Source organism: Lytechinus variegatus, chromosome 10 (genome assembly GCF_018143015.1).
Source record: "Lytechinus variegatus isolate NC3 chromosome 10, Lvar_3.0, whole genome shotgun sequence".
In the NCBI taxonomy this organism is placed as follows: Eukaryota; Metazoa; Echinodermata; class Echinoidea; order Temnopleuroida; family Toxopneustidae; genus Lytechinus; species Lytechinus variegatus.
The window spans coordinates 17253464-17279655 of record NC_054749.1 but is presented as its reverse complement, the minus strand read 5'-3'; the positions used below and the strand labels follow the sequence as shown (position 1 = coordinate 17279655).

General features: G+C 35.2%; 1 protein-coding gene across 1 annotated transcript in view; it reads left to right on the top strand.

Annotated features, from left to right (window-relative positions):
* Positions 1 to 1898: 1898 nt before the first annotated feature.
* LOC121422854 (G-protein coupled receptor GRL101-like) overlaps positions 1899 to 26192 on the top strand; it is a 37430-nt gene continuing 13136 nt past the window's right edge. The window contains exons 1-10 of the mRNA XM_041618075.1: positions 1899 to 1971; positions 9230 to 9369; positions 11984 to 12212; positions 12835 to 12993; positions 13516 to 13623; positions 14578 to 14746; positions 18042 to 18110; positions 18538 to 18609; positions 19566 to 19637; positions 25953 to 26024. Coding sequence (XP_041474009.1) covers positions 1917 to 1971; positions 9230 to 9369; positions 11984 to 12212; positions 12835 to 12993; positions 13516 to 13623; positions 14578 to 14746; positions 18042 to 18110; positions 18538 to 18609; positions 19566 to 19637; positions 25953 to 26024 — 1145 coding nt within the window. The 5' untranslated portion in view covers positions 1899 to 1916. The remainder of the gene's footprint in view (positions 1972 to 9229; positions 9370 to 11983; positions 12213 to 12834; positions 12994 to 13515; positions 13624 to 14577; positions 14747 to 18041; positions 18111 to 18537; positions 18610 to 19565; positions 19638 to 25952; positions 26025 to 26192) is intronic.

Sequence of the window (26192 nt, the reverse complement as noted above, 5' to 3'; positions counted from 1 at the left end):
TTGTGAGGTGGATATGGATCACTGTTAAAAGAGAGCTGAAATGTTTCATTATTATCACTTTAATTTTTTTTACATAGGACCGGGACATTCTAAGAACATTATGTCATCGTATGAAAATGATGACTATCTTCCTATTTCTCTTGTGAAGCTCGAGATGAAACTTGTCGATATTCCATTCTGGAAAAGGGACAGTTTGATTATTAAATCAATATCTTATTTATTAATCTAATGAGTCTAATGAGAGCGCGAAATCTGTTAATATTATGGCCTGTAAACAAGACAATTAAATTTTTTTTTGTAATTATGAAGAAGATGCATGACTTGATATATTTTCAACAATCAATGCGAGCGCAAATCGCGAGCCGGACTTTTTGATAAACTTTTATGAAATGGGGATTTTTAAGTACTTTGTTATATAATTAATATTGAGATATACATAACTCACCAAACAAAATGCGAGCGTGCAGCGCTAGCTGATACGTTTTGACAATTTGACCTGAATAGGGATATTTTGAGAACTTTATGAAGTACAAAAAAATAATAGGTACCTGACAAATCAAATTTTGCGAGCACGTAGCGCGAGCAGAAAATGTTGATATTCAGGCCATGAAAAAAAAAATTACAGAGCACTTTTTAAAAATCAATTTGTAAAAAAAATAATGAAAGTTCGATTTCACAGCTGAAATATGCATATTGACTTCAAAATTTGACATTTTAAGCTCTATATTAAACAAGATATGTAAACCGTCTACAGTAACATGATTTTTTTATTCTCAAATTAATTCTTCGCCTCACCTTATTTTATTCACTCGTCTTTCTCCTTTAATGTTTCCCCTTTTTTCTCATCTCTTTCTCTATCTTTTTCGGATCGGATGTAAAATAAGAAAGTTAAGACAGTTTAAAGTTTCGCTTATTCATAAAACAGTGATATGCACAACTCAGTGACATGCAAATGAGGCATTCGATGATGTCGTTCATTCATTTTTTGTTTGAGTTATAGAATATTTCATTTTTTACAGATTTGACAATAAGGACCAACTTGACTGAACCATTAAAAAATGCTAATTCCACATGTTCTGGTAGGAATTAATCGCTGTTTTACTTGAAAATGATGATGATATGCATGTAACTGTTTTATGAAATTGAGCGAAATTTTAAAATGTCATAACTTTCTTTTTTTTTACAACCGATTTTGATGAAATTTTCAGTGTTATGCTTGTTGGATTTTTCTCTGTTTATTCGATTCATTTTTTGTTGGAGTGGACTTGTCCTTTAATGATCACTACATACCTTTGACCACGCAGTACAGCAGAGCACAGATATAGAGCGAAAAGAGCATGCATTGGATAGATAAAGCAAAACCTGACCTGGATTGAGGCGAAGGGGTGTGGGAAGGAAGGCCTGTGGGCCATGGTAATTCAGTTAACCTTTTCCAAGCCCAGGCAGCCCCTTCATCTCTATTCCAGGTCCTTTGTACTATGTCACCTATGTCCTATTGTTTGTGTGATTTGTATTGTACTATAATCTATGTATTTTTAATTGCCGAATAAAATAATAATGATAATAAAAACGAGTTATGTAATAGGCCTATTCCTTCACATTACAATTAATTTTGGTAGAATAAAGCCTCGTCCTGTTAAGTATGCCAGTTTGAAACAGATGATAAACACACTCATAAACACACGCTCCCCCGGCAAACGCGCCCCAAACACACACACCTACACACCCTCACGCACGCAAACGCACGCGAACCTCTAGCTAAAGTGGTGATCGTGGGAGGATTTTTTTTTTTTTTCTTTTCTTTTGGAGTTAAATTAGTCAGCTAAACAGAGAGCATAAAATGCATATAAATATCGATTTTGTAAACTACAGCATCTTAGTAATAACACGGGCCTACTCGAAGGACATTGTTGACAATGCGACTCCACATGATATGGGGCATCTTTTCGTTTCCAGCACTTCTACATCTTGGTAAGATGTTTGGTGAATTATTTTAGCACATTGAGGTGTAATCACATTGCCTGCATTCACTTTGAAATATGTCATGGGTCATTATTATTATTTCATTTATTTATTTATTTATTTTTATTCATTATTATTATTATTTTTTGGGGGCACTTTATTTTCTGTTTGAAGTGATAAAATTTTGACTGCATATTGGTATATGACCCAAAATAATGTTTTTTGGGTGTGTTGTTCACAATGCAAAAAGGCAAATACGCCTGTCTCCATATTGCAACATGATATTAGAACATCGTTACAATAGGCCTATATCTCCTAAATTCATTGAATTCATTTGAAGATCAAATATGATAGGCCTGTACAATTTTGTGACTGTCAATGCTGTAGGCTCATGGCATCTGTTTGGATATATTCTTTAAACTACTTTTTTTCTTTCAAATTTACTCACTTACCTGCTGTAAATATACATCATTCGCGTTTCTGTCAAAGTAATATGATAACGATTCCAGGTGGGTGTTTCATGACGCTGTTCGTTAAGTTAAGAGCGACTTTAAGAACAAATAGTGATCCTTTCTTGTTGTAAATGGTAAACATCAACATGTTCAATGGGTTATCGCGTAAGATATGTTCACCGGTCGTTCTTAAAGTCGCTTTTAACTTGCTAACTTACGAACAGCTTTATGAAATATCCCCAGGTTTCGGACCAAAGGAAATCCATTTGTTCTTAAAATACTTATAAACTAAAGGATATATTGAAGATAGACGATGGGGGTGTTGATAGACGGCTTCTAAATCACCGCACAATGAATATCTGAAAAGCCAAATCAGCATTTTTCAGTACTGGTATTTATCGGTAAAAGAAGAAAAATAGCTGTGAAAGTAAATGAATTGTTGACAGTCCCTTAAGCGGTTTATATCTGCTAAGTCTTCACATTATATCACTCATAATAAAATAAAATAATAAAATAACTCGTACTCCAGTCGGAAAATAACAGATTAAGAAAAATCAGACAAACAAAATAATGGAAATTGCTGTAATCTTTCCTCTCTATATAAATTACCCATACCTAAAACTGAAAAGATCTTTTCAATATCAAGGTTTTTGTAAATGGAAAAAAACTCACTCTTTCTGTTTAAAACGACACGTCGTTATAATCGTTAAAAACCAAGTGCAAAATCCTTGCTTCGTCAATCGCCTTAACCCTTAATTTTGTATGTTTGTGATTATTTGTAATTTTGTATCGTTTGGAGGATCTATTCCCCCTTCTTTTTGAGCTTTTTTTCATATTATATATTTTGTTATATAGTGTATGCATTATTTTCATTCTATTTCTATTTTATGTATATGTTGTCATATCAATCTTGTTTTGTATGTATTGTGTGGTAGGGCCCCTTTGTAAATCAGTTTGCTAACTGAAAGGGCTTCCCTGTTGAAATAAAACGTGAATTAATAAATGAAAATAAAATGTGATAAAAATCGGACAGGAAATAACATATAGCACTTTAGAGACTTAAATGCGGTTTGATTGATTGATTTTATTTGTCAGGTAACTGTGAACAAGTACATGAAAAATATGAACAGTAGTGTATACCTTGACAGGATTGCCCATGAAAGCCGAGATGGCTTATTTCCAATGGGGTCCTAACATCAGTAATTGACAACAATGTACATATATATGAAAAACACCTATAGAAATCTACAAACTACATCAATTAAGTCTAGACCACTGAAATTACACGAAGAATTGTAAAACTTAATATATGAAAAGACAAAACAAATAAGTTTGCCATGAAAACCATTTACGCAAAATATGATTAAAATAATTGTAAAACAGGTTGAGTAAACGATCATTACTTCTAGGTGACACAGTCTATGCATTAGTTCATGAATATTCATATTGATGGTGATAATTGTATCCCCACTTGTTCTTTTTGTATTTTATTACATGAAATTATGTTTGGTCAAATTTTGCCCTCCATAGAAATGACAAAATTAGATTGACAACTGATTGAGTGCATTAGATATTGATCGCTGAAAATTATTTTAAAATAATGGAGAAACATCATAAATGTAGACATTTGTTAAATGGAAGAAACAAAGTGTTGATTTGAATTGAATACAAACAAGTATGAAAAAAAATGAAATGCTTGTGATTTCATGTAATTATATAGGAAAAGAGAAAATTGGGGACACGACATCAGACATATGCACATCGTTACATTCATGATGACGTGCATATAACTGTTTTTACAAATTACTGTTTACAAATTATTGCAAAACTTCCCGCTTTATAACGCCGTTATTTCCAGCATTTTGCTTTTCGAATTTTCCTCTATTTATTTAGATATAATTATTTCAGCCCGGCGTAACCCTTTAAGAAACATTAAGGAAGCCTATATACGGAATAATCCTGTGAAGACCTGCAAATCCTTTATACATGTAATGGTTTTAAAGCTGAAACTGATCCGTTTTTAGTTTTATTTTCTTCAAAAAAAAAGAAAAAAAATGGACATGAGGAAATGCTGAAAGGTCGATTACTGATGATAAAGAGAAACATTTTTAATTCCAAATGTGACTTTTTGGATATCTACAGAAAGAAATGCTTCTGTCTAACTGTTATTATCAGTCTTTCTGTTAAAATGCCTGAAAGCATTAAATCATTTATTTCATCATTGATATCATTATCATCATCCTCAGCAGCAGCAGCAGCATTATCGTCATCACTGTCGTTGATTCCTTAATTCGTTAAGTCATTTCTTTTCACACTTTAATTACACTATAAACATAAACTAATTATTGAAAATAACTATAGCTCTGAACGTCTAGCTTAGCCGGTTACATAGGAGCGCCTTCAGCACATAACAAGGTGGATATGTGCGCAGTATAAATACCCTATATTATTAAACGCCGATTTGTCAGATATGATTACTATGCATTATATAAGACACATACCATTACACTCTAAAAAAAGGTTTATCCAATATTGGGTAAAATGGAAACATTCATGTTTGTTGGGTAAACAGATACCAAATATTTTGTAAATTTTGCGTTGAAAAGTACCCTACAAACATGCATTTTGCCCAATATTGAGAGAAAAATACCCAGCAAACATGCATGTTCCCTTTCTACCCAATATTGGTCAAATTTTTACTCTCTGTTTTTAGAGTGCAACATTAAACACAACGATACATGCAAACCGATATAGATTAATGTAGAGAATAATGCAATCTGTGGATAGGGCAGAGGAAAAGTAGAAACGGAGATCGAAAAGGGTAATTTTCAGACGAGTGGTTAATAGCCTTTTTTGAAGTCACCGCTTCTGCTTCGAAATTAATCAATAATTCATTATTCCTTACTTTCTTAATTTAGGTGTCATACTGAACTAAAGGCCAGAAAACCTAGCTTTCTCGAAGTGTGTGTGGGTATTTTTTATTCATATGTCGTTGACAATTTCACCTACCATTTCTCCCCCCCCCCATTTTTTTTTTTTACTCCTGATTGAATTATTTAACACGTGATTTATATCAAATGAGACAAGAAGATATATTCTTTTCGAGCGAAGGTGTTGTTCTATTTATTCATTCAATTAGAAAACACATCGTCGACTCTTGGTCACTTTTTACTGAATGAACTTTACATGTCACTTTCTTTATTTTTCGGTACTCAATTGCGTCAAGGATTCTTTGTTTTCACTTTAAAATTAGAATCATAATATCTAGAACACCAAGAGTTAAAACTAAAAGAGTAAGAATTCATGCAAGAAATAGTTAACTTAACTTCAAACAAGACTGATATAATTCAAAGTATTTTTTACAAGAACTGAGTGATGACGATATGAATGTAAATGTTGCTCGGTGTTATTGGAGACCTGTTTTTAATAATAAAAGAAGAACCTCACTTGCCTAATATTGTTTTTATTAATTGCATGCTCCATTTACTTGTTAGTTAATTAGTGTTCCACACAGCTAGGTAGACTATATCTTCGACAACCATTGTTATTTATAGAGCGGGGAATTTCATTGACAGTGCTCTTTTATCCTGCATTCGAATGAATGGAAATGCTATGAATATGCATTCTTAAAAACGTCTTAAAATCGTCCACAGGCTACTGTACGTCCCCTGATCCAGGGACCATGCTCAATAATCAAATTACAAATAATTATAAAGTACACAAAAGAAAACTAATACACAAAATATTAGTAAAAATTAGATTCCTTAATCCAACTACTCTAAACATATATACAGTGCGTCCCAGAATAAACGAAACCGAGATTTAGCGATCATTTATCATAACTTAATCATACATAAAATAGACAAATGACCTACCAATTTAAAGCTCAGAATCTCCTCTTTCATCTGATATTACTTAGATTATTTCTTATTCACGCATGAGTGAGCAAAAACAATTTGAAGAAAGGATACCAAAAACTCATTTGGCGGGGGGTATCTGGGTTTCAAAAAGAAAATCACATTTCTGAAAAGTTCAATATCCGCTCTTTAATTTGGTACCTAAATTACAGAAAATGGTCAAGAAATAAAAAAGTTCTGGTCATTTGAAATAAGGCTTGTATTTCCATAATTTCATGAGATAAACGTGTTTTCACCGGTTTCCCACAGAAGCTTTCGCATGGTGAACAAAAGATTTAATGCATGGCTGATCGTCAACAAAACAGAGTGTCGAGTGAGTTTGAAAGCCAGCCTGGAGAACCTCTTCATTTTATGAAATTATTGAAATTCAAGCCTTATTTCAAATGACCAGAACTTTGTTATTTCATGACCGTTTTCTGTAATTTAGGTATCAAATTAAAGAGGAGATATTGAACTTTTCAAAAATGTGGTTTTCTTTTTGAAACCCAGATACCCCCCGAAAAATGAGTTTTTGATATCCTTTCTTCAAATTGTATTTGCTCACTCATGCGTGAATGAGAAATAATCTAAGTAATATCAGATAAAAGAGGAGATTCTAAGCTTTAGATTGGTAGGTCATTTGTCTATTTTATTTATGATTAAGTAATGATAAATGATCGCTAAATCTCGGTTTCGTTTTTTCTGGGACGCACTGTATATCACACAAAACTGATATGAGAGTTGTTACTTGGTTGAAGGAACATTTCAAAGGGAGTGTCATCCCCCTTTTTTTACCTACCACATGTACGTAGAAAGGAGCGGATGTGAATCGGAAGGGTTAGACATAATGTTCAAGCATTCCTAATTCATACAGCACAATGGTAAGATTGGAAAATTATCACTGATTCCTTCCTAGGGAATAATTTCAAACCTATTTTAGTCATCAATCATTTTCAGTTGTCGTAGGAAAGGCATAACCTTAAATACTTCGAGCTTCCTGCCTTTAATCGTAAATGAGTTATCCAATCGATAACGAACCCCATATGAATAACGATAAATCGTTCCTGTCTTGGTTTTGCATGTACAATAAACGTAAAATGCTAAAACATTTCGCCCATACGAATGAGAACATTTTCCTTTATATCCCTCTAGAATTGGTGATCCATAATCAAACGTGTCATTTATCACAGCAAAATGCATTTCCTTATTTATGAATTTACGATATACGATATCCAATAAAACACTTCACTTCAAATCATCCATCCATCTATCTATTTACGATTATTTTTTATTTCATTTCATTTCGTTTATTTCCATTTTAACGATTAGAGTTTGTTTTCTACATTTCGACATACAAATAACAAACATATTTCAAATATTCCTGTACAAAAATAATATTTAAGATTATAACATATCAGGTTGGAAATGAAGGAGGCTGCTAAAAAGCGGAGCTTGTAGAGTGCAGCCTCCTAATAAATTGCAGAATGCAGCCTCCTAATACTTAGGCAAAAAGGGTTACGTAGCTTATATGAAACACCTATACTCAAAGATATTTGATTTGAAACGGGATCGTATTCATGATAAAATTCCTTTACCGGTGAAGTAAGCCGGTTCATCTGATTATATTCTTTCTAACAAACTTTTTAAAGAACCGGTGCAAAATATGGTAAATTCCTAGTGCAGGAGTTAAATGAAGCAGAAATCGTTATTTTTTTCTAAATTAAAGATATATGAAGCCATATCAGTTCCATAACATTCGCTCCGATGACAATTGCTCCGATGCCATCTGCACGTTAAGTCAAACACTGATCTAATCTTAACAACTGAATAAATCCCAATTCCTATATGGACTTATTATGAACCAAAACTTTATTACAATCTTAACCCTAACCCAATGCCCTCTGAGAAGTTAAGACCGGGAGGGTGTTTCATCAATATTTTCATCTCACAAGTTGTCAGATCTGACAACTTTCCTGGATTCTGATTGGTTGAGAAGCACTGTTACTATAGTAACTGTCGGATAAAACAGGACTTGTCGGATAAAACGTCTGACAAGTCCTTTCATGAAACGCTCCCCGGAGCAATTGTCGCGGGAGCATATGTCGTGTCACCGCCATATCTGCCACCATTATGTCCCACAAGCATTATTTGTAAAAACGTGTGTTAAATATAAGCAAACCATCAAATAATTTGATATTACGAAAATAATTCCAGTAAACAGTCATAACCTATTTCTGTCTGTAAGAGAATTGAATGCAAAATCAGAATCAACAGACAAAAATAGTGTATTTTACAACAGGTAGTTTAAACTTTTTTGTAATTGTTTAAACTTTTTAAACAACTTGTTTAAAAAGTTTAAACAGCTATTTAAAAAGTTCAAACAGTAGTTGTTAGAGTGACAGGCTTAAACAACGTGCTTAAAATTTTGTACAGCGTTTTGACAGTGTAGCATCCACGTCATAGACATGCAACGTTCAGAGTCTATTTAAAATGCCCGACAAATCACAATGGACAGACTAGAGGTCATTGTCGAAAGTTGGTGGACTGAAACTGCACATCCTCTTAAGATTCAGAACGGACAAAAAAATGTAAATAGGTCGTTTTCCCAGAGTCAAAGACGACACTGCTCTTTTTATTCACCGATTTTCGACAAGGGCTGCTTTATTATGAAGGGCTTATGACGGATCAAGGAGATGATATCTCCTTAGTGATAGAGTCACTGCCCGGCAAGCAGTAGACGACAGGTATCAATCCCGCTGGTTGCAATATTTTTTCTGACTGATCACTCTAATATATGCTAATAGCTGTACGTATAAGGCATAAACTTTCATGTACATTGGCAAATAGATTCACAACTTCAGTGGGACATGGATGTATAAAGCAATAAACATTTTAAGTAATAAATCTCTAACGTTTCAGGAACTTTGATGGTACAAGCATCTTATGAATATGAGATCAAAGAGGAGTATCTGACCACCCTGGTCTCCCCAGACTACCCTGATCCTTACCCGCCAAAGACGAGGAAAGAATGGAGCTTCATCATACCACCCGGATCAGTGGTAAGTACAACAACATACACTCTAAAAAAGGGTCAAAGCAACCAAATTATTGGTTCAAATCGACCAAAATTTTGGTTGATATTGACCAATTTTATCGGTCGGACACATATTAACCAACAGATTGGTCATTTTGACCAATCCTTTTTAAGAGTGTAGGATTTTGAAATCAATTCTTCTAATTTATTCACATCCTGTAAAATATACGTCAAATAAAAAAAAATATGCGTCAAATCACAATGGGCAGATTTGACGTCAGTGTCGAAAGTTGACGGACAGGGAGAGCACATCGTCTTACGATTCGGACCGAACAACAAAAAAAATGCAAAGACTAGAGTCCAGGGGAGCGTTTCATGAAAGGACTTGTCGGACGTTTTATCCGACAAGTCCTGTTTTATCCGACAGTTACTATAGTAACAGTGCCTCTCAGCCAATCAGAATCTAGAAAAGTTGTCAGATCTGACAACTTGTCGGACGAAAATATTGATGAAACGCCCCCCAGGACAACATTGATGTTTCATTCACCGATTTTCGACAAAGGCTGCTTTGTTATGAAGGGCTTTGACAACAGATTATCTACGTTATAGAAAGCGTCTAGAAACCATTTCGCTAATATGCCCTATTCTATTCACACCACAGTCACACAGGGAATCAGTCAAGGTACTGTTTGATAATTCGTTTTTCTGATTTGCGAAACGGAAAAAGCAAATGCGAAATATTGAGTGAAAATTGACTCTATTTCCGAGATTTAAGACAGAAAAAACAATCATTTTCCAATATATCGATACAAGAATGAAATATATAAAACCGGGAAAACAGAAAGGCGTTGGATTTTTATGTTTTACTGTTTATACATATTTCGATGGGTTTTTCCCTTGACAAACACAAAATTGAATTGAAATCTTGTGTTGTTGTTGTTTTTTCGCTTTCACAAAACATGAATTATCTGATCATACCGCCGTCAAGGTACGATTAGATAATTCATTTTCCTTTGGCCAAACAGAATATTGAAGACCGAAGCTTTTGTGAAAGGGGCGGAGCCAGAACTAACTGTAACTATGCTGCCCGGCCGCCGGCCTTGTCAAACCTTGATGTTAAATATATTAACCTTGGTTTTAAACTATGGCTCTGCAAAAATCACAGTTAGTTGCAACTGACTTTCTGTACATAATATGCATTAACGGCCGGTAACTTAATTTGCACATGTTAAGATGCAAATCTGTTAAATAATATTTTAGACCCACCCAAACTACAATTATTTGCATTATCATTCCATCATCCTAGGTAAAAGTGAGTGTTTATAAGGCATAAACCAATGGATTAAAACTAACTTAGATAGAAAGGAGATGCTACGTTTTTGCAGTGCAATAATTTAAAATCAAGGGGGATAGTTGTTAACATCAAGGTTTCACATAGCCGGCCAATCTTAATTAGGTGCTTATTTCTGGCTCCACCCTTTTTTTTTGCAAAAGCTTCAGCAGTCCTCATTATTCCGTTTGGCCAAAGGAAAAGGAATTATCTAATCGTACCTTGACGTGTTTCTGAATTCGAAACGGAAAGTGAAACGAGAAGGCGCGCTCAATAAGCCCTGTTTTGTGAAGGCGAAACAAAAAAAAAGAATTCTCTGTTTCTTGAACGCAATATAGAAAAAGGAAACGAAAATTACAACTCAGCTATGTGTTTTTCAAAGGAAAAACTAAAAAATTAAAATATGTAAAAACAGTAAAAACGGAAAAAAATTAACCGTTTTTTCTGTTTTCCCGTTTTTACATATTTCATTCTTGAATCAATATATTGAAAATGACCGGTGTTTTATTTTAAATCTCGAAAATAGAATAAATTTTCACTAAATATTTCGTATTTACTTTTTCCGTTTCGAAATCAGAAAAAAAGAATGATCAAATAGTACCTTGATAGAAATCTTTTCAAGATAGGTATGACAGAAGCTATAGCCCTTTTATTAAATGACAAACCATCGTTTGATTTGGAGTCGGATTTGTTGATGTGACCGTAACATAAGATCTCTCCAAAAGTTTTAATTTTGTTTCTGGAATTTAACCTAATTGACCAACTTTGAACAACCATAATATTCCAAAGAATTTTCACATCAATGGAGTCATACGGGTTATGCTGTCCAACAGGATTATCGCAATTAAAACATTTGCATATTTATGTATTGTTTTAAATCCAAATAATAATAAATCCAAGGGGGGTCCACACTTTACAAGCTTTGCTTTTCAGTGGATCCCCCTCATTTCCATTTATGCTCTATATTATACTGTTTTTTCTGTTTTACGAAGTAAGAATGCCCTATATAATTGCACTTGATTTGTATTGCTTTATATTACTTTGTATTAAGTTTTGAATGGAAATGAAATAAAAGAATTGAAATTGAAATATTCTGTTTTTGTCATTGTCAACATTTTTGTCGATGTGTAATGTAACATATAAACGAAAGCTAAAGTTCCTATCAAAATGTCGCAATCTGTTTATTCTATAAAGATGCTTTTCACACAATATGATATGAAATAATCCAATACCCTTGTAAAAAAAATACTCTCTTTTCGAAAAGCTTTTCTTTTGAATAATATTTATAAAACATTCTTCTCTAATACAGGGTCTCATTAAAATCAATATGCTCCGTGTCGAACGGTTTTGGGATCCGCTTACCCTAACACACAACAGCCAATCAGCAAACGGTACGAACGTCATTACCTTCCCATTGGTCAGTAGTAATGTGACGTCACTTTTACTACCCGAGGGCGTAGTTGATATTTGGTTCTGCAGTGATGAATTCTTAAGACATGATGGTTTTGCCTTTGAAGTCACAACACTTCACGTAAATGGTAGGTCAATTTTTTCATAAGTGATATAAAAATAACTTTAATCAGTAATATGAAATTGTATGTCGCAGAGAGTCAACGATTTGGATTATGTTTTCCATTATCATTGCCAATGGGACAATGAGAAAATAGTTTGATAAGCTGTGTTTTCAAGCTACATAAATCATATATTCTCTCTCATCTGATTATGGCACTGGAATGAAATTGGCCATTACGGTTATAATTGTAGGGCTGTATAAACAAAATATTATTTTATCATCATAATCATGATTATGATGAAAAAATAATCACGTAGTTCTCATTATTTTCATTATTATCATCGTTATTATGTTTACTCAAAATTTGATTCTTTATCTATTTTTGATAAATCGAACATGGGCTCGATGCCAAGCTATGACGTGTTTTCCTTCTGCAAGAAATTTACCAACATTGTCCTACACTCAACTCAAGTGAGTAGAATGGGTACTCAGTAGGAAGAAATCCTCGAATGCTTGACAGCCCAAGCAGCAGTAGCCGGGGTTATAATAACATCATCATGTTTAGCAAGACCCGCCGAGAGAAAAGTTTTCAGAACTGAAGTGGCCATCCTGATTTATTATATATAATTCATTATTTGATGATAAAGGTACAGATTTCACCAATGCCTCCTACGCGTTCGAGAGTCTTGCCAAGACGCCTGACTTCATGTGCCATTCTGGAATGCAATTCATTGATGGGATTGCGAGATGTGATCAGGTCGTTGATTGCCATGATTTCTCAGACGAAATTGGTTGTCTTACTTCAGGTGTGTTCTTATATGAAATTTACGTTCAGATGATAAATTAATGTTTGAGCTGGATGGTTGAAGCAGATGTGTATGTTACGGTTTGCATTTGTGTGTGCGATGTGTGTACTTGTATATGATGATATGATCGTGTGTGAGGGTGTGTGGATGTGTGTGTGTGTGTGTGTGTGAGGGTGGGTGTGTGTGTGTGTACGTTGAAGGATGTAGGCTATTGAAGCGAGGAAAGGGCGATGAGGGCAACAATACAAGGCTGAAAATGGGCTGTGGTCGAAAATTTATAAAGATATCGGTATTTATATCGATATTTATATCAATATTTATAAAGATAAACTTGTCTAAACTTGATTTTCGAAACTGTTTCAAGACAAAAATGTCACCACCATCCCAACTGTCCTCATTCAAATATCACCATGGCTACCATCATTATCATTATCTTCACTGTAGACGTTATTATGGTTAGTAATATCATTAACGCCATCATATTGTTTCAAAAGTATTGAAAAATATCTTATCATATTTTAGATGAAGAATGTCCATACCGGTGCCGCGATAGTGATATATGCCTTCTCGATACATATCAATGTGACGGATGGATCGACTGCCCTGAACGCGACGATGAGGACAACTGCGGTAAGTCTATACCCAGTCCTCCGTATTTAGTGGATAACAATGCCTCGTTCACTCGTGTCTATATTGGATCACAGTTATTCTATCTCTTCTCGTCAAAATTTGAACTATGTAATCTATTTGAAGACTATTTAAGTTAGAAATGAGAAAATAAAAATTTGAACTTCACTGTTTTCCAATGGGTAGGGTATGTATCAAGGTTGACCAAACTAAACGCACCACATGACTTGAACAAAATTTCCTTGGTTTCTGCCCCTTTACATCAAAATCCATACTCCTGGCATGTTACGACAATAGAAAGCAAGATTTTTAGAGGTCCGTAAAATAGCCCCCCTCCCATTCCTGATTCATGATATTGGTCACTTGGCAAAGTCTAACGAGAAAGGCTTGAATACTACTTCAACAAAAGTGTGTGCTAGAAATCTGCGGAACCCGGAAAGGGGGGGGGGGGGGTAGCGGCCTTCAGCCTCCTTCCCCTATTATAACGTAAACGTTGTACAATTACCATCAAACTGTGATTATGTGAATTCTCAACCCCCCCCCCCACCACTATTTATTTCGTTCCGCGGCCCCTGAGCTGTCCAGAGGTGAATATTTCACATTACAATATTAGTTAATCATAAATCTAAAGATAATTGAATATCAACACAAAGATAAATTAAAGCCATGCAGTACCTCATATTTTGCCTGTATCTAATTAAGCTGAAAATATTGTTTGTATTCAAGTTAAATAAAGAGAATTTCATAGCTTTAAAAGAGGTGATAATGATAGTTTTGAAGCCGTAATAATCAAGCACGAACTCGACCATAATATGGTAAACATTGTATATATTAATACAGGAAATTCATTAAAATCGTTTCAAGTATCCATCTAATCCAAAAGCATTTGTGGTTTCACCACTATCGTGGACTAACCACAACACCTGATAAATTTTAATTTGTCTATTTTTCAATAAGAAATTGCGAAATGCCCCGATGGGTATGTGTGCGGTGAGGCTCCATTTAATTATAAAAATGGTCCACTCAACTTTTGTGAGAGATTTGTTTGGCAGCCATTTTGGGTAAATGCAACAAGGCCATGGAAGAAGGACGATATTAAGAATACGGCTAAGAAAGCTACCATACTGTAAGTAAATTTCCTATCTTTTTAACAAATATAAATGATGTCAATATAGTTTTTTTTTTCCTGATTTAATCAAATTGGTGTCAATCCTAATGGAGCCCCCACCACTCCTCCCCGTTTGTAGCTCTGTCAAACTATAAATGTTCATGTAGGGGCGGCATTGGGGCACAGTGCCCCTCCCCTTGCCTTTCACCTCAGGAGGACCCGTTTTTGTCTCACCTGCATAGCAGAGTGAGACTATAGGCGCCGCTTTTCCGACGGCGGCGGCGGCGTCAACATCAAATCTTAACCTAAGGTTAAGTTTTTGAAATGACATCATAACTTAGAAAGTATATGAACCTAGTTCATGAAACTTGGCCATAAGGTTAATCAAGTATTACTGAACATCCTATTAGAGTTTCATGTCACATGACCAAGGTCAAAGGTCATTTAGGGTCAATGAACTTAGACCATGTTGGGGGAATCAACATCAAAATCTTAACCCGAGGTTAAGTTTTTGAAATGTCATCATAACTTAGAAAATATATGGACCTAGTTCATTAAACTTGGACATAAGGTTAATCAAGTATCACAAAACATCCTGCATAAGTTTCACGTCACATGACCAAGGTCAAAGGTCATTTAGGGTCAATGAACTTTGGCCGATTTTGGGGTATCTGTTGAATTACAATCAAAACTTTAAAAGTTTTTGGATCTGATTCATGAAACTTGGACATAATAGTAATCAAGTATCACTGAACATCCTGTGCAAGTTTCAGGTCACATGATCAAGGTCAAAGGTCATTTAGGGTCAATGAACTTTGGCCTAATTGGGGGTATTTGTTGAATTACCATCATAACTTTGAAAGTATGTTGGTCTAGTTCATAAAACTTGGACATAAGAGTAATCAAGTATCACTGAACATCCTGTGCGCATTTTAGGTCATATGACCAAGGTCAAAGGTCAATGAACTTTGGCCATAATGGGGGCATCTGTTGAATTACCATCATAACTTTGCAAGTTTATTGATCTGACTTTTGAAACTTGGACTTGGACATAAGAGTAATCAAGTATCACTGAATATCCTGTGCAAGTTTCAGGTCACATGATCGAGGTCAAAGGTCATGTGAGGTCAATGAACTTTGGCCACATTGGGGGTATTTGTTGAATTACCATCATATTTCTGTAAGTGTATTAGTCTAGTTCATAAACATGGAAATATCAACCAAGTATCACTGAACATCTTGTGCGAGTTATATAGTAGTTTTCAAAGTCAGCACTGCTGCTATGTTGAATCGCGTGATGCAGGTAAGACGGCCAGAGGCATTCCACTTGTTAGATGTTACTAAGTGCCCTTTCTCGTGTAAGTGCCAATTTTTACCAAAATTCGCCCCCTTTCGAACCTGTTCTGTGTCCCTTTCACCTAGAAGGACCCGTTTTATGTTTTAGCAAGTGCCCTATCTCGAATCAGTGCCCCTTTTTACCCGAGCGAAGTGCCCCTCATGAACGTGTTCTGTACCCTTTTCACCTTAGAAGGACCCATTTATGTTTTAACGAGCGCCCATTTCCCTTCTCATAGGTACCTGTCGTTCATATTGGAAAAGTTGTTCTTAAAACCACTCTTTTGGTGCCCGATGAGCGCCCGGTTTATATAGCGTTCTGCTCCCTTCTACAAGTGCATCCTTTAATCGCATAATCCTTTTCAAAATATGATTTGCCCCTTTCGCTATTTCTTTTTCTTTTGATAATGAAATTCACCCCTTTTAATCTGTAATTAAATGCCCAGTGCGCTTATTGACTGTTAATAAATGCCCCCTTTCTTTTCTAGTTCAAAATGTTCAGTCTGTTAATGTTCTGATGGCGTCCCTTTTCCTTTGGAAAACAGTGTTCCTCTTGTATGATTCTGGAAGAACACGTTGTTTTTAATTTATGAATTTCACTTTCAATTATCTGGAGGAGTACGAGGCTGATGCTATTTGACAGAAAACGCTGCGCAGAGGAAAACGTAAGCGTGTTCAACACACAGGACTGAAATGTTCCATGTGTGTCACACGCAGGACTGAAATGCGTCAAGTGATCACAAGAGACCGTCATTTTTTCATTGCTTTCCCTTTCAAGTAAGGAATGAGTGGGCCGATGAAAAATATTCAAACTTGCACCTTACTTTCAGTATACTAGTTTGTTTCCAAAGACTATTATGTTTTGTCCCGAGTTTTTATGCTTAAATGAAGTGGCTTGAATTCAAAGTTATCTATTGAAACTACTGATATTGAGGAGTTCTGGTTACTGATACTAAGTGGATTCGTTTAAGTTCTTTTGGCGATTTATGTATCTAGTCATTGTTTTCTATCATTAAACATATAGATGTTATAGAAAAAATGCAAAGAAGTAGTGCTTCATGAAATAACAAAGAAACAGCATCATTGGTAAGAAACGAGAAAACAAAAGAAACTGTAAGAAAAGCCTTAAGTCTAATTGTGTGTGCATCGTGGTCTAGTGGTTCTGACTCTCGTCTTTGAGACAGAGGGTCGTGGGTTCGAATCGTAGCCATTGTGTTATTTCCTTCAGCAAGAAATTTATCCACACAGTGCTGCACCGACCCAGGCGAGGTGAATGAGTACCCGGCAGGAGTAATTCCTTGCTTGCAATGAGCGCCGGTGATGGTAGCTGGAGCTAAAGCCGGGGTAATAATAGCAGCGCTTTGTATCCTCTGGCAAAAAGCGCTTTAAAAATCCAGCTATTATTATTATTATTATTAAATTTCAAGAGTCATGTGAGTGGGGAAGATAATTCATGTTTTCCTATGTCTTAAAAAGTGCCCTTTTCGAAAGAAAAGGTGCTCTTTTCCCCTGTGCCCCTCACTTTCAACTTCACTCTGCCACCCCTGTGTTCAAGCTTGTCATCTTAGCGACACCCACCTACATAATCAATGCATTAGAACTGTGTACGGGAACCTAAGTTTTATTTACCTATTATTCAAAATGTAACCTTTTCTTGGTAGAAAACGTTATATTTTCAAACAAAATCGTTTCCTAAATGTTGCATTTCATGTCTTCGATTTTCTAAACGATTATAGTATACACAATCTTTGACAATCCCTCTTTTAATCAAATTTCAGTATAGTCATTTGAAATTCATTCCTGCAATAAATCAATTTATGTATGTCTTTACTACATGCTCCCATACCTTAAAGTTATTTGTGGTAACAACGTTTAGCATGGTAACACAATTTGCAATATTCTTGTTTCCATGAAAAAAAAACCCCGGAAAGTGTAAATGAATTTATTAAATCAATACATCTTAAACCTATTTCTGTAGCTACATGAAAGGCATACCCACTACTTTAGAAGATGGATCGTTTAAAGGATTGCATAATATTAACAATTTGTAAGTATTTCATCTTCTTTATTCCACCTATTTTCTTATTGTATATTAGTACTTCAAATAAAAAGAATTTGAATTTAACATTTTAATATATATTCATGACAAAGTGTTGTGCAAATTGAGTTTCAGACCATTCACAATGTAGCTCATTCATACAACTTGTGAAATGAAAATATTTTCGCCAATATTATTTACTACATTGGGAGAACTCAAATAGTTGTAGGAACGTTAACCCCCCCCAAAAAAAAAAATGTTTGTGTATTCTGTGTAATTTATGTGTATCGAGTAAGAGGGTCTCATGTTGAAAGTATGGTAATTTCAATGGATTTAGATAAAAGAATTAGGAAATAAAATAAAATTCGATCTATTTGGATAACCACGTGTTAATCGAATTTAACTTTCCTGTCATTTTTTCAAACATTTATTTTAGGAATCTTGCATCGTGTGAAATATCTTACCTGACACCAGGAGTATTCGATGGTTTGGATCGCTTGTTTGTAATGTAAGTCTACTAATGTTAACTAGCGTACCTACGAGGGGCAGGGGGCAGTCTGCCCCCCTGACGAGTCACAACCCATGTAAAAAAGGTTTTGCTGCCCCCCCCTCCTGACTGGCTTGAAGAACTTTTTTTTTTGCTTGCTTGTCAATTTTTTTTTCTGTTACGAAATCCTATATTTGTGGTTGAAGACCATGTTTTTGCTTGTCAATTTTTTTGGGGGGACGAATTCCCCCCCCCCCTGTAATTAAAATTCCAAAATTTTTGCGTGCTCGCTATACGCCAGATCTATTCCCCTCAAAATTTGTGGTTCATTACGTACGCCATTGCATCAGAGAGTTGGTTACCATGGTTTTTATACATTATTAAACAATTGAAAGGATTTCAATGACTTCTACCTCAAATATAGTTGGTCAGACGTCTTGAAAATAGCTTTATAAATTGTGTAAGGTATATTGTTAGCCTAAAAAGACAACTCTGAAATCTGAATGGATTTAAATTTGTTTTAGGTTTTTTTTAGGGCCGAGAGAAACTGCAAAATAAAAGACTTGCCAAAATGCTGAAATTCAGTCAATGTTGATCGTCTCGGCGGTGTATGCTGACCGACATAATATTTGTAATGCAGTTCTGAAGCCCACCCCCTTCCTCTATGCAAAGCACCAATCCATGATGTTGTCGATAATATAAAATGACCGTTGGGAACCAAGAAACCCAGACTTTGACAACCGAGTCCATTATTTCAATCCAAATGAATCATCATACGAAGATTTTCTTAATTTCACTATTAATATTGTAAGAAGCCGTTACCGTTTTAAGTTAAGAATTTATGCTGCACTCGAAGAAAAAAAACGCTTAGATTAAATCTAACAATTTCTGGAATGTGCAAAGAGGATTCAATCCATTCAAAACATGCGATATTATATTTTTTTTATTTGTCTTGTTTTGTTGTTGACTTTTTGTAGTGAACTTGAGGACAATCGTCTGACTATTTTAGAAGAAGGTTTATTCAGGAATCTGTTCTATTTGGGAAAGATGTAAGTATTGTTACATTGCATTATTCTCTTAATAATGTGCAAAACTCGACCCAGGTGAGGAAAATGGGTACGGGCAGGAAGTAATTCCTTAAAAAGTTTACGGCACCGGAATTGATGGCCTAGTTTAGCCGGGGGTAATATAGGATCGCCTTATAAGCACCTTACAAGTCGGATATGCAAATACATATTGAAATTGAAAAGGTTTTATTCAAAATTATTGCACATTACAGCCAAAAGGCTGAATTGTGTACGATTTACAGGTATATGGGTGCTGTCACGTTAGGGTGCGTCAACGCGAACGCGAAGATTCGTCCAAAGACCCCCCCCCCCCGGGTTTAGCCGAAAGGGTGCGTCGGGAGCGCCACGTCGCGTCGCGTTCACTGGAACGCGCCCTTTCGTCCAAAGCCCCCGGTTTGGACGAAAGGGTGTGTTTAATAATAATGAATAAATAAATAAATAAAAATACAAATATTTATAAGAAAGCTGAATATAAGGTATTTTGCCAATTTGCACGTAAAATAGTGGATTTTCAATCATTTAAAGCATTGACAATTTGAGGAAAAGAAAGAAAAGTTCAACTAATAATAATAATGATAATAATAATAATGATAATAAAAATAATAATTATGATAATAAAATCAGATACCCACCCTTGCAATAAGACACTTGGCGCCAATTTTTCACTCCAAATCCATTTCCATAAATTCACTCTTTGGGGTGAAAATTATTATTATTATCATTATTATAATTAGTTGAACTTTTCTTTGCATTGACGCCCAATGGCGACAATGCATTGTTCTTGTTCCATATTCCTATTCCGTAATCTTCGTCTTTTTCTGCCAAAACTCCCATTCACTTAACACATAGAGTTTGTTAACTCTGCCCAGGCCACGTCCCTCATCCAAATTTATCCAAATTTGGCAGGCATTGTCTCCAACATCCGTAGTTGTGCACCTCCTATTTCATTTTCCAAAATCACTCATGCATGACCGTGCAGGCGCCATTTTGTCCATTTCAGGTCCATTTGCATACCATTATTCATTCTTTCATATCTCACCTATCCTGCATGCTACAGACTTCTAACAAATTGCTATAGATAGTCCAAGAGTTGCTCCATTATCTGCGACGCATAACCTGACCTTCAAAATGCCATCTTCATGCCTTAAATTCAAATCCGAAATAGCCTTCTTTAAAAAACTTCATATTTATTGAAATGTAAAGTAAAAAAATCGTAAAATGGCCATAACTTTCTTGTTTTTATTCATTTTGAGCTCATATTTTCAGGAATTGATAACAGTACAATACTTTACATACTACTTAGTTTTCACGCATCACTGATCTTCCGTCATTTAAATAGCGCCCTCTAAAGTTTCAAAAATGCTTACCTTTGAATGCTCCTCATTGCGTCATGCATGGCCAAACCCGTACCCTTTTTTGAATTTAGGGTCTTCAAGATATGATCTTTCATGCCATTTAAAAAAATATATACCTTACAACTGACGAAATATCTGAAAAATGCTCCCGAAAATCAGCAAAATACCCCAAAATGCACTTTAATGCCAGCACAACTTCAACTTGCTCTTATTTCCCAGGACCAAAATCCAGTTAAAACCAATTAGAGCAAAACCAATTGAAACCAGTTGGCCAACTGGTTTCAATAGGGAAATTGGAACAACTGGTTCCAATTGAAAACCAGTTGCCAATTGGTTCCAGTTAAAACCAATTGGGCAACTGGAACCAGTTGGCAATTGGTTTCAATTGGTTTTCAATTGGTTCCAGTTGTTTCAATTTCCCTATTGAAACCAACATAAAATTGAAGGCAACTGGTTTCAATTGGTTCCAGTTGAAACCAATTGGAGGCAACTGGTTTCAACTGGAACCAGTTGAAACCAATTGGTTTCCAACTGGATCCAATTGGAACTTCCAGTAGGAATGAACTTAATTAGTTACAAATTAATTAGCATTTGCACTAACTATTGCTCATGCCAACACAGAAGCAGTGTTATTTGTCTATTAATACCAATGTAAAGGGCATTGATAAAATACAGACTTTCATATGTGTATAATTGTAGGGGAGATCTTCAAATATATGTATTTTTATTTAATGTAATTTGGTAACAGTTAGTGGTGTACTAATTATCTTTTAATCTGTTTTAATTATAATCTATGATATTTATGAACATGGCTTTCACTGCTAAGTATTCTAAACACTTATCTGAAAAAAGTGTGGTACTTCAAATTGAAAAAAAATTAAATAGATACATTGTAAATTATGATGAATCTCATAAAACATTAATCTGTGCACACTGGCAGAAATATGCAAATTAACTGGTTTCAATTGGATCCAGTTGGGCAACTGGAAAATTTCCAATTGGAAACCAATTGGAAATCATTTCCAGTTAGGATTTCCAGTTACCCAACTGGTTCCAATTAGAATTCATTTCCAGTTACCCATCTTTCCAGTTAGAAATCATCTCCAGTTACCCAATTGGTTCCATCTAGGATTTCCAGTTACCCAACTGGTTCCAGTTAGAAATCATTTCCAGATGGAAGTTATTTCCAGTTACCCAACTGGTTCCAGTTAGGATTTCCAGTTGCCCAACTGGTTCCAGTTAGGATTTCCAGTTACCCAACTGATCCAGTTAGATATCATTTCCAGTTGGAAGTCATATCCAGTTACCCAACTGGTTCCAGTTAGGATTTCCAGTTGCCCAACTGGTTCCAGTTAGGATTTCCAGTTGCCCAACTGGTTCCAGTTAGGATTTCCAGTTGCCCAACTGGTTCCAGTTAGGATTTCCAGTTACCCAACTGGATCCAGTTAGAAATCATTTCCAGTTGGAAGTCATTTCCAATTGCCCAACTGGTTTCAATTGGTTTCAACTGGAAATTGTTAAATTCCAGTTAAAACCAATTGAAACCAGTTGAAACCAATTGAAACCAGTTGGAATTCCAACTGGTTTCAATTGGATTTTGGTCCTGGGTTCCTTATTATTGAAGCTTATTCTTTCTAACTTGGCAGATATGAGTATTGATATATACTTCAACCGTTCGTCAACCTTTTGTAACAAAAAATGACAAAAATCTGACGTCAGCTTAAAATTATTGTGCAAAACCTTCATTTTTAATGTCTTTCTTTATATGGTATTTACTTCCGGTCTATTGCCTGCGCACAAATAAAAGTGGTATCAATGTCACCGCATTTGAATACTCTTTCTAGTGATACCAAATACGACATAGGTTACAACAGAAAAAATCAAGATAAGTCAATCTAAACACATGGTATACTGCTCACAGTGCACACATTATCAACAACAGAATTGTACACAGAGTCTATTGCATCGGTTTCGCCCCAAAACGAACTTAATATGGCAGGCCATTTGTCCCATAAGGCGATAAACTCAGTTTATGCATGCACATCGTTCTGATATGTCACTGGGTTATGTTAATGAATTGTCAGCGAATTTGTATGCTTATTTCAATTACTCTCTCTGCGTCTTTCTCTCTCTCTCTTTCTTCAGCGGCCACATGGTCTAAAAATGGACGAAATCTGTTTGACTCGAGAATGTAACTTCCTATGGAAGGCAAAATCTGCCCAAATCCAATTTGATTAACATGTAATTTTTGTTAGTCCTCCCCTGCCTCCGTTTCTCATCCAAATTCATTCTGATTTGGTAGACATATTTTCCATAATTAGGGACCATAACCTTTAGAAATAGCGCCCTCTCTTGCAAAGTCTTGAAATAGTTAAATTGCTATAACTTCCTTGTTTGAATTTATTTTGGTGTCATGTTTTCAGGGTTTGCCAATTGTATCATTTCACATACTCCAACTGTGTTTTACGCATCAGTGACCATTCCTTTCAGAAATAGCGCCCTCTAATATTTTGAGAATGTATATCATCTAGAGTTTTCTCTCTATCTCCTTCTGTTTCTTGCCCTCTATTAAATCAGAGGCGTCAATGCATGCACATCGTTCTGAAACGATTGCAGTTCTAGTTCTTTTCCTCAAATTGTCAATGCTTTGAATGATTGAAAATCCACTATTTTACGTGCAAATTGGCAAAATACCTTATATTCAGCTTTCTTATTAATATTTGTATTTTTATTTATTTATTTATTCATTATTATTAAACACACCCTTTCGTCCAAACCGGGGGGTGGGGGGGGGGGGGCTTTGGACGAAAGGGCGCGTTCCAGTGAACGCGACGCGACGTGGCGCTCCCGACGCACCCTTTCGGCTAAACCGGGGGGGGGGGCTTTGGACGAATCTTCGCGTTCGCGTTGACGCACCCTAACGCGACAGCACCCACCCTTTCGAAATAAGCCCAAAACTAAAGACAGGGAGGGTGTCTGGAGACGAGCGAGCAATCAAGTTCAATGCACAGCTCCAGCCAGGGATTGTCAATCCCACAAAAACACCATTCAACCTGGGCAATGGACTTCGTTATTCTAAATCCATCGCTCAGGCGGAACTTAGTAGGGTCAGCTAACCTCACTGGAGCTATGCACTAATAGGGCCGACAAACAATCTCTTACAAAACAAAACATACTCACATTCATACCACACTCCTCATTCATCCAACAACCATACACACGTTAAATCAAACAACTGCACCCACCAACCCAGCAGTCACCACTCGCACCTTGCACTCATTAAGCATACAGATAAAAAACAAAAACAAAGGGGGGGGGGGTGAGTGGTCGCTCGTCCCAAGAGAACGTTTACTTAAAATTTAAAGGATGGCGTAGTTTTTAAAATAATATATCTCCCACCACATGAGAAATTTTAATAAAAATTAGTAAAATATGGGTATAAAAACAAACATCGTTTCCTTTTAGTTGTTACAATGTGAAATACATGCATTAAATTCATTACTAAAAAAACCCTGTAAACCTATTCAATTATGTTTGAGTTTAAAAAGTTCTAAAAATTGTAAAATTTTCATATACCTCATATTCTCATTGATTAATTGAAATCTTTTGTATGTTAAGCTAAGATATTTTTGTTGAAAGAAATGATGAAAGAGAACAATGGTTCTCTTCATTCATTTCTTTCACAACATTTTGATTAAAAAAAGTTGCGAAAGCAGTTGTACATGCATAATTTTATGCAGTTGTTCATGCATAATTTTACCCACACACACGCATATGACAGATGAAAAACAATAAATATGGCTTGATTAATTTGATTTATTGTTTTCTTCTGCATTGGTGATATTCGTATATAATATATTTTCATTACATAATAAACAAAACATTTGTCATTGATTTTTGTCATGAATCATGAAGAAAAATGGACTAAATAAAACATTCATTCTAAACAAATATACTACCAAATGAATTTAAAATTCACAGCTTGCAGGAGAAGGATTGTCATTATAAACAGATTGCTCGAAAAAAATGACAATCCTGGAATAAAACTCATTAAATTATTAATACCTTTATACAGCAGAATGGTAATATTTGTTCATAATTTCAATGATGAAGATGGAGATGAAAAAGATGAGGAGGATGGTGACAGTGGTGAGAATGAAGATGATGGAGATGATAATGATGGTGGTCACGGGGGCATGGGAGATTGGAAGAGTGATAATGATTAACTGAAATACTGACTCAGAAAACTTACTTCAAATAATATTCTGGTAATAACATAGAATCAACGTTTGCCTTAATGAGTTAAGAGATGAACGTCTTTTTATAGACTCTGGTAGAGAATTCAATAAATCGGGACAATGATGTCTTATTGATCTCTGTGCAAGAAGTAATTTGGGGTTGATTAAATGAAAATGTGAAGAGTTCCATGTATGGTATGCATGAATTGATATGATAATATAAAAAATATGGAGTGAAGGTGGAAGAATGTTATTTACGTACTTCAACATCAGCAGTAAACTTTGAATATTGATGCATATCAGAAACGAAATGCACCAAAATCACGCTTGAATCTGAATCCATTTTCATTTTAGGGATCATTGAATCTTAACAAAGAATACAAAATGAATGCTTATGAGCCAACCGTCGAATAAGCACGGTCGTCGTATCACAAACCAACCGTGTCCAATTTTTCTGCACAACCTGATTTTGACATCAAAATTTCAAACTCGTCTTGCTTATTAATGCGTGAAGTGTTCGCTCAATATAAGGGATCAAAATAGAGAGGGATAATTGCATTGTATGATAATGTAAAGAAAATATCATAGTTCATTTTCCTTTGGAGAAAAAAAAAGACATGGGAATCCCGGTTCCTTTTTTTTTCGTAGACGCACTGTATATTAACATTATGAGTATTATCACAATATATTTAACTTTTTTTCAGAACTTTGGAATCTAACCAGGTGACTCAGTTTGAGGCTGGCTGCTTTCAAGATTTACACAGACTATTTTCTATGTATGGAGTATACTTTTATTTGATTACATATTGTATTCAGTTCACTTCATTTATTTTTTGTTTGTATACATTATATGATTATAATAAATGGAAACTTGGCTAATCTCTGGTGTAGATTGGTGTACAAAGACATTCACACCAGTCATTGTTCGGTGTTAATTTGTTGTT